General features: G+C 36.6%; 1 protein-coding gene across 4 annotated transcripts in view; it reads left to right on the top strand.

Moving 5' to 3' along the window:
• LOC125915973 (zinc finger protein 585A) overlaps positions 1-8,994 on the top strand; it is a 109,226-nt gene extending 100,232 nt beyond the window's left edge. For 3 of the 4 annotated variants that reach the window (XM_049622079.1, XM_049622076.1, XM_049622078.1), the window contains exon 5: positions 7,177-8,994. In XM_049622079.1, the coding sequence (XP_049478036.1) occupies positions 7,177-8,687 (1,511 nt within the window). In that variant the 3' untranslated portion in view covers positions 8,688-8,994. The remainder of the gene's footprint in view (positions 1-7,176) is intronic. The other variant, XM_049622080.1, reaches the window with a different exon arrangement.
• Positions 8,995-9,736: the final 742 nt, after the last annotated feature.

Here is a 9,736-nt window from a genome sequence, read left to right as displayed (position 1 = left end):
TGGAAGGTAAGGCCCAGGCCATTTGAGTATAAGAGGAAGAGCATTCCAAGAAGAGTAGACAAATGCAAAGGCCTGAAAGAGAATATGACTGTTGTTTGTTCACGAGCAGCAGGTAGATCAGAGCAGAGTTATTGAATAGTGACTAACAAAACAAAGTCAGTATGCTATGGGGGATCAAATCATGTTGTGTTGTGATTCATTAAGAAAAATTATAGTTGTTTTTAAGATTATTTCTAAAGATATGATTTGATTAAATTTTTTATCTTCAATGTTCAAAAATCAAACCTTATAATTATGAGACTTAAAACAGAAATCTAGATAAAATAAACATTAAATGATTTTCCACTTTCTCTCATTTACTTGTTATTTATTTCTTAATTTTTATTTATTTTTATTTTTTTAACATATTAAAAAAATTTTTTTTTAACATTTGCTTTTGAGAGAGAGAGTACAAGCAGGGGAGGGGCAGAGAGAGAAGGAGACACAGAATCTGACGCAGCTCTAGGCTCTGACTCAGCACAGAGCTTGATGTGGGGCTTGAATGTGAGATCATGACCTGAGCTGAAGTCAGCCCCTTAACCAGCTAAGCCACCCAGGCTCTCCTTTCTTAATTTTTGTTTTAAAAAGTTTTATCCTAATATTAATCTACTGGGAGTTTTTTTTCTTTATAGGTTCTGAAATCATTCTGAAATCATTTTTTCTTTATCTCTGCTGTATTCCTGAGCTCTATCATTTCATTTCTCAGTTTTTCTAATTCCGATTTATGTTTTTTTAATTTCATATAACATTTTTTTAAAATCAGAATACTTAATATTGTTAAAATGGCAGGGTGCCTGGGTGGCTCAGTCGGTTAAGCATCCGACTTCAGCTCAGGTCATGATCTTATGGCTCGTGAGTTCAAGCCCTGGGTCGGCCTCTGTGCTGACAGTTCAGAGCCTGGAGCCTGCTTTAGTTTCTGTCTCCATCTCTCTCTGCCCCTCTCCTGCTTGCATTCTGTCTCTCCCTTAAAAATAAATAAACGTTAAAATTTTAAAAATATATTGTTAAGATGGCATTACTACCCCAAATCCTATCAGCTTATTTGTAGAAACTGACATCCTGATCATAACATTCATGTGAATATGCAAGGGATTTAGAATAGTCAGAAAATCTTGAAAATTGAGAAAGTGGAATTCATATTTTCTAATTTCAAAACTTATTACACACCAAAACTTACGGGATGCATTGAAAGCAGTACTAAAAAGGAAATTTATAGCTTTTATTAGAAAGAAAATTCTTGGGGTGCCTGGGTGGCTCAGTTAGTTAGGTGTCTGACTCTGGATTTCAGTTCAGATCATGGCTCATGAGATCGAGCCCTATGTCGGGTCTATGCTGGCAGCTGCTTGGGATCCTTTCTCTTCCTCTCTCTCTGCCCCTTCCCCCCAAATAAGTAAGTAAACTTTAAAACAAACAAAAAAATTAGAAAATTCTCAAATTAAAAACCTAACTTCATACCTCAAGGAACTAGGTAAAAAAGAACGAACTAAACCCAAAGATAGCAAAAGAAAGAAAATAATAAAGAGTAGAGCAGAGGTAAACAGAGAATAGAAAAATAATAGGAAAAAAATCAATGAAACCAAGAGTTGGTTCTTCAAAATAGTCAACCATAGTGAGAAAATGTTAGCTAGATTGACTAAGGAGGGGACTCAACTAAAATCAGAAATGAAAGAAGGGGGGCGCCTGGGTGGCGCAGTCGGTTAAGCGTCCGACTTCAGCCAGGTCACGATCTCGCGGTCCGTGAGTTCGAGCCCCGCGTCAGGCTCTGGGCTGATGGCTCGGAGCCTGGAGCCTGTTTCCGATTCTGTGTCTCCCTCTCTCTCTGCCCCTCCCCCGTTCATGCTCTGTCTCTCTCTGTCCCAAAAATAAATAAAAAACGTTGAAAAAAAAAATTTAAAAAAAAAAGAAATGAAAGAAGGGACTATGAACAATTGTATGCCCACAAACTGGGTAACCTAATGAAATCCTGAAGACATACAGTCTACTAATACAGAATCATGAAGAAATAGAAATCTAAACAGACTTGTACAGAGATTGAATTAGTAATCAAAAATAAACAGACATGTGAAAAGATGGTCAGTATCACTCACAATCAGGGAAATACAAATAAAACAACAACAATGAGATATCATCTCACACCTATCAGAGTGGCTAAAATTAACACAGGAAACAAGTGTTAGGATGTAGAGAAAGGGAAACCCTCTTACACTGTGGGAATGCAAACTGGCCCAGCCACTGTAGAAGATAGTATAGAGGTTCCTCAAAAGGTTAAAAATAGAACTATCCTAGATCCTGCAATTGAACTACTGCATATTTACCCAAAGGATACAATGCTAAGTCAAAGGGATACATGCACTCCAATGTTTATAGCAGCATTATCAACAATAGCCAAATTATGGAAAGAACCCAAAGTCCATTGACTGATGAATGAATAAAGAAGATGTGGTGTACACACACACACACACACACATGAGTATTACTCAGCCATAAAAAAGAATGAGGGGCACCTAGGTGGCTCAATCAATTAAGTGTCTGACTTTGGCTCAGGTCAGGTCATGATCTCGTGGTTCATGAGTTTGAGCTCCGCATCAGGCTTGCTGCTGCCAGCCTGTCAGCATGGAGCCCGCTTCAGACCTTCTGTTCCCCTCTCTCTGCCCCTCCCCTGCTTGTGCTCTTTCAAAAATAAATAAACATTAAAAAAAAAATCTTGCCATTTGCAATGACATGGATGGAGCTGGAGAGTATTATGCCAAGCAAAATAAGTCCGAGAAATACAAATACTGTATGATTTCACTCATATGTGGAATTTAAGAAACAAAACAAACATGGGGTGGGGTGGGAGGAAGAAAGGAAAATCAAGAAACAGAATCTTAACTATAGAAAACAAAGTGATGATTACCAGAGGGGATGTGGGGCAGGAATGAGTTAGGTGATGGGTACTAAGGAGGGCACTTGTGATGAGCACCAGGTGTTGTGTACATATGTTGAATAATTAAATTCTACATTTAAGAATGGTATACTGTATGGTAAATAACTTGGAAAGAAAAAAATAACAAAAAATAACCCTGTTAAAGAATTAACACCACTTCCCCTCAAACTCTTCCAAAAATTCGAAGAGGAAGAAGAAACATTCCCAAATTTTCTCTATGAGGGTAGCATTACCCTAATATCAAAGCCAGACAAATCCAGTGCAAGAAGAGAAACCCATAGATCAATGTTCCTGATGCATATTAAGTGAGGCAAAAGTTCTCAACAAAAATACTAGCAAACTGAATGCAACAGCATATGAAAATGGAGTCTTTTTCTGGAATGCAAGGATGATGCCATATATAAAAATCAAGCATGCAATACACCACATTAACAGAATGAAGGGGGAAAAACACAGGGTTATCTCAATTGATATAGAAAAAATTTAACAAAATATAATATTTTTCATGACAAACACTTGAGAAACCAGGAATAGAAGGAAACTACCTCACCAAAATAAAGGCCATCTGTGTTAGTCCACAGCTAACAGCATACCCAGTGGTGACAGACTGAAAACCACAGGGTTTGCTGCATCCTATAAGGTTCAGTATATTTTCATTTCCATTTATCTTCAGATACTTTCTAATTTCCCGTGTAATTTCTTTTCTATTGCTAATTTAAGTGTGTGCTATTTCCACATGTTTGTGTATTTTCTACTTTTCCTTCTGTTATTTGTAATTTTGTTCCTTTGTGATCAGAAAAGACACTCTCATTTCAATCTTTTAAATTTTGTTGATAGTTGATTTGGGTCTAATGTGGTGTATCTTGAAGAATGTACCACGTGTACTTGAAAAGAATGTGTATTCTGCCGTTGTGTACAGAATATACATGTATGTTAGGTTCAGTTTGTTTAGAGTGTTGTTCAAGCCCTCTGTTTCCTTATTGATTGGCCTGGTTCTTCTATCTATTATTGTAAGTAGGATATTGCTACTGTATTTTAGCAAATTAGCAAAGCAATAAAACTTAGACTATATATTCTGTCCTGTTTATGGGCAGTAGTTTAATTCTCTGAGGCTTTGCTTACACTGGTTTGTGTCCTTCTCATGCATGTGTGATTCAGGTTTAGGCTAAGATTTTTCAGAATGTTTTCTTCTCTCACTTTCCAGTTTGATAGTGTTCCTTATCATGATTCTTTTTTTCTTTTCTTAAATATTAGTTTGTTATTTTGAGAGAGTGTGAGAGTTGGGGAGGGCTAGTGAGAGGGAGACACAGAATCCTAAGCAGGCTTTAGGCTCTAAGCTGTCAGCACAGGTCCCAATGTGGGGCTCGAACCCATGGACAGCAGACCGGGAGATCATGACCTGAGCCGAAGTTGGAACCTTAACTGACTGAGCCATCCAGGTGCCCCTGCCATGATTATTGTAGCAACAAATACGTCAGGGCTTTTACAGCCCATTTTTTGCCCCAGTATGACTGGGCCCCTCCCTTGTGGCAAGGTTGTGATATAGAAAATAGCAAGAGGGGTACCTGGGTGGCCCAGTTGGTTGGGCGGCCAACTTCGGCTCAGGTCATGATCTCATGATCCGTGAGTTCGAGCCCTGCGTCAGGCTCTGTGCTGACAACTCAGAGCCTGGAGCCTGCTTTGGATTCTGTGTACCCCCAATGCCCTCTCTCTGCCCCTCCCCCACTCGTGCTCTGTCTCGCTTTCTCAAAAATAAATAAATGTTAAAAAATAAAAAGAAAAAAGAAAATAGCAAGAAACTCACCCTAATGTAGTTTACTTTTTAAGGTTTTCACTCCTCTCTACAGGTCTTTTTTTTTTAAATTTTTTATTTAAAAAAATTTTTTTAATGTTTATTTCTTATTGAGAGAGAGTGCGAGCAGGGGAGGGACAGAGAGAGAGAGGGAGACACAGAATCTGAAGCAGGCTCCAGGCTCTGAGCTGTCAGCACAGAGCCCGACGTGGGGCTCAAACCCACAAACCATGAGATCATGACCTGAGCCGAAGTCGGACACTCAACCGACTGAGCCACCCAGGCACCCCTTTAATTTACTTTTTTTAAGTAGGCTCCACACACAACGGGGGCTTGGACTCACAACTCTGAGATCAAGAGTAGCATGCTGTATTTACTGAGCCACCCAGGTACCCCACTACAATTGTCTTCTTTTGTTGAGTTATTTAACAGTGAAATTATATTTCATTTATTTTCTCTTCTGTCATTGTGGACTCGTTGCTTTTTATATTGTTTATATTTATCACAATCATTTTTATGCTACTATTTTCACAGTGTTGGCCAGTCATACTTCTGTAAGTCTTTGACATTTTCATTTCTTTTTTGCCTAAGATTTCTAGGTTCACCTTTTTTGACCTGTTCTAAATTGTTTTCTTTATCTAACCATGCTAGATCCATATAATGGACATTATTTTTAGAAATGATAATTTAGAAGTTAAAGAATACTCATTACAACTATTTTTTTTGACAACTTTTTCTGTTCTATTGTAATTGGTCTGTTTAAGCCTTCTAGGTGATTTTTTGGTGAATTTTGATGAATTTTTCTAGAAAATTATCCATTCCATTATTTCAGAAGTATTAGTGATGTATTCAAAGTATTCAAAATTTCAGTAAAATTCATTTTAGTTTTGCATTTCCCCCTTAATCATTTCTTCTTATTTTTTGTTTTTACTTCTTTTTGATTGGTTTGGCTAATGTTTACTTCTTGATTTTTAAAGCACCAGCTTTTTATTTGTTACTACTACACTTTTCTAACTCATTACGTTGTGCTCTTAATTTGTTTTTTCTTTCTTTTAGTTTGCTTGTTTTCTAAGTTTTGGAATTGGTTCCTTGACTCATTTATTTCTTCCATTTTAATAGCAACAATTACTTAAATCTTTGAATTCTCTGAGTGCTCAAATTGAATGCCTAAAATTCTGGTATGTACTTATTTTCTCTATTGTACCCTTTCCGTTTTTTTATTTCCATACTTTCCCAGTTTTATTCTGGAGAGGGTACTTCTGTTTCCACATCAAATGTGTTTTGGTTTTCTGGTATTGTTATAATTCCTGTTGTTACTTGGTTTTGGAGAGAAAGTGTTTGTATTATCTCAGAATTTGGTACATACTATACTTACAAGAATCTACTCCTGAAGCCAAAGAGTATGTATGTTAGCTGACTTAACAATAATTAAAAAAAAAAAAAAAAAAGATGGCATTTCTTGTCCCCAAGTCTCTTCGACCACTCATTCAGCACATAGAAATTTTTTCAAGATATCCTTTCATATTTTTTGTTATTCTGCAGGCTATGTCTGTTCAAATATGTTTTTCACATAGTTCCTGTAACTCTTTTTCCAGATTTCTTTGCTCTATAGTTGAGTTTCACTTCTTTTCCTCAAAATACCCAACTGCTCAAAATCCATAAGACTTTTAGCAGGGTGTATACTTCATCCCTGTCTGAAAATTCATTGACAGACTTGTAGAAAAGGACCTGAGAAAAGATATGAAGGAATAAAACAGTTGGAAAATTTGTAGAATGGGTACCTAATAAGAAAAAGCTCAGTGAAAATAAGCAAACAAGAACTTTTATTATTTTATTTAAAATGAGAACAAAGAAATGCACACATGGCTGTGCATTAGAGGAAATGACCACAATATTTATATTTTATTATTTTTTCTTAATTTTTTTTAATGTTTTTATTTTATTTTTGAGAGAGAGACACGGAGCAGGGGAGGGGCAGAGAGAGACGGAGACAGAGTTTGAAGCAGGCTCCAGGCTCTGAGCTATCAGTGCAGAGCCTAACATGGGGCTTGAACTCACAGACTGCAAGATCATGACTTGAACCGAAGTCGGTCGCCCAACCGACTGAGCCACCCAGGCACCCCAATATTTGTATTTTAAAGGGAAAATATAATTGGAGAAAGATCAGGTATAAATAGTTGCCATGTTTTACACACACACACACGGAAACTGATACTGGAGAGAATACATTCAATTATTGTAGTAACGTAATAAATGAGTTATGGAGACATTGTCAGTAGTAATGCAAACTGTATAGCTGATTTTGGAGAATACTCTCTAGAGTATTCATCTTTCATAGGTAATGTTTTTAATTTTTAAAGAAATTTACTATAAAATATTTATGTCCAGGAAAACAAAATGTTTTTCTCATTTCTTTTAGACTTGGAGTCAAAATATGAAATAATCAGCTGTGAAAAAGTACACGTTTATAAAAAACATTCACCTCTTACTCTACGTCAGAAAATTCATACTAGAGAGAAACCCTATGAATGTGACAAATGTGGGAAGGCCTTTAGTCGACATACAGACCTTATAGTACATCAGAGAATTCATACTGGTGAGAAACCCTATGAATGTGAGCAGTGTGAAAAGTCCTTTAATCGTGCATCCAACCTTCTGCAACATCAGAGAATTCATACTGGTGAAAAACCTTATAAATGTGAGCAATGTGGAATGATGTTTAGTCGTAGGATGGACCTGAGAGTTCATCAGAGAATTCACACTGGTGAGAAACCCTATGAATGTGAACAATGTGGGAAAGCCTTTAGTCGTGCCTCACATCTTACTCAACATGGGAGAGTTCATACTGGTGAGAAAGCCTATGTATGTAATGAATGTGGGAAGGCCTTTAGTCAGGGTGGAAGACTTAGAATACATCAGAGAATTCATACTGGTGAGAAACCCTATGAATGTAAGGAATGTGGGAAGGCCTTTAATCAAGCCTCTCATCTTGTGCAACATGACAGAATTCATACTGGTGAAAAACCCTATGAGTGCCATGAGTGTGGGATGACCTTTAGTCGTGGTATAGATCTAAGAGTACATCATAGAATTCATACTGGTGAGAAACCATATGAATGTAAGGAATGTGGGAAGGCCTTTAGACGTGCCTCAAATCTTGTTCAGCATGAGAGAATTCATACTGGGGAGAAGCCCTATGAATGTAAGGAATGTGGGATGACATTTAGTCGTGGTTATCAGCTCATTCCACATCAGAGAGTGCATATTGGTATAAAACCCTATGAATGTAATGAATGTGGGAAGGCCTTTAGTCATGCTTCAGCACTTATTCAACATGAGAGAATTCATACTGGTGAGAAACCCTATAAATGTAAAGAATGTGGGAAAGCCTTTCTTCATGGTGGAAGCCTAAGAATGCATCATAGAATTCATACTGGTGAGAAACCCTATGAATGTAAAGAATGTGGGAAGGCTTTTAGTCGCACCTCAAACCTTGTTAGGCATGAGAGAATTCATACAGGTGAGAAACCATATGAATGTAAGGAATGCTGGAAGGCCTTTAGTCATATTGAAAGCCTCAGAGTACATCATAGAATTCATACTGGTGAGAAGCCCCATGAATGTAAAGAGTGTGGGAAGGCTTTTAGTAGTGGCCATCAACTAATTGTACATCATAGATTTCATACTGGTGAGAAACCCTATGAATGTAAGGAATGTGGGAAGGCTTTTAGTGTGTATGGGCGACTTACTAGACACCAGAGTATTCACAGTGGTGAGAAACCTTTTGAATGTAACACATGTGAGAAGTCCTTTAGGCTTAGGTCAAGTCTTAAAGTACATCAGAGAATTCATACTGGAGAGAAGGCTTATGAATATAAGGACTGTGGAAAGGCATATATATGCAGTAGAGAATGTATAGTACATAAGTGATTTATAATACTGAGAAACAGTGTGAATGAAAGGAATATGGGAATACTTTCAGGTATGGTTCAGTTTTTATAAGGCATTAAGCAATTTATACTGGTGAGAACTCCTTAAAATGTAAATAATGTTTGGAATTTTTGTTATGACTCATGTTCAGATTAATAAATTTATAATGTATTTTTATATAACAGGGAAGACTTTACTAGCATTTCTCTATTTACAGATTATCAGAATATTCATCTTGGAGGAAAATTCAGAGAATGTGGATATTCCCTTGTTTTTTATGCTTTATTTATAAAAGCTCTCCAGCCCTCATCAATTATTGTTAAATTTGAGGAAACGCATACCACAGAAAACCCCTGTTGACCATAGTGATTGTCATTTGATGCTTTACAGCCTGTATGACATTGGGCAAGATATTATCCCTGTGGGAGTCATTTATAAGTGGTGATAACAGTACTTGCATTATAGTGCTGTTTTTGAAATGTAGAAAACTTGGAAAGCTATCTTAAACATAGTCTCTATTCAGTAAGTATTAGATACTGTTTTTAATATTATTTGTATTACTATTAGTGAATTATTAAGAGACCAAGTCAATATGGGTGTAATGAACTTAGAAAATCTTTATTCCTAAGTAATTACTTGTGCCTTTTTGAGTTTTAAGTATTTTTTTCTGCACAGTCTAGTAGAATATGAAAATCATGAGGATTTAAAATGTGAGTTTTATTGGAAGACTGACATTGATTTGTTTACATACCACCTATGGATGCTTTCATACTCCTCTGGCACAGCTGAATACCTGCAGCAGAGGCCATATGGCCAACAAAGCCTAAAATATTTACTGTCTGGTTCTTCACAAAAATTTTTGCCAGTACCTGTTTTAGAATAACATCCCCACCAATTTTTCATTACTTTCGATTTTCGAAGAGTATGAGAAAGTTGTCTTACTGAATGGTCCCATGTTCTGGGTTTTTAAAATTATTTCTTTGTGGGTCATTTATCCTGTTCTTCTATCTCTAATCGTTCTAGTAAATTAAAAGTTAAATGAAGAGGTT

Source organism: Panthera uncia, assembly GCF_023721935.1.
Source record: "Panthera uncia isolate 11264 chromosome E2 unlocalized genomic scaffold, Puncia_PCG_1.0 HiC_scaffold_19, whole genome shotgun sequence".
In the NCBI taxonomy this organism is placed as follows: Eukaryota; Metazoa; Chordata; class Mammalia; order Carnivora; family Felidae; genus Panthera; species Panthera uncia.
Note: the sequence above shows the minus strand (reverse complement) of the source record. Positions and strands in the feature narration are given on the sequence as shown.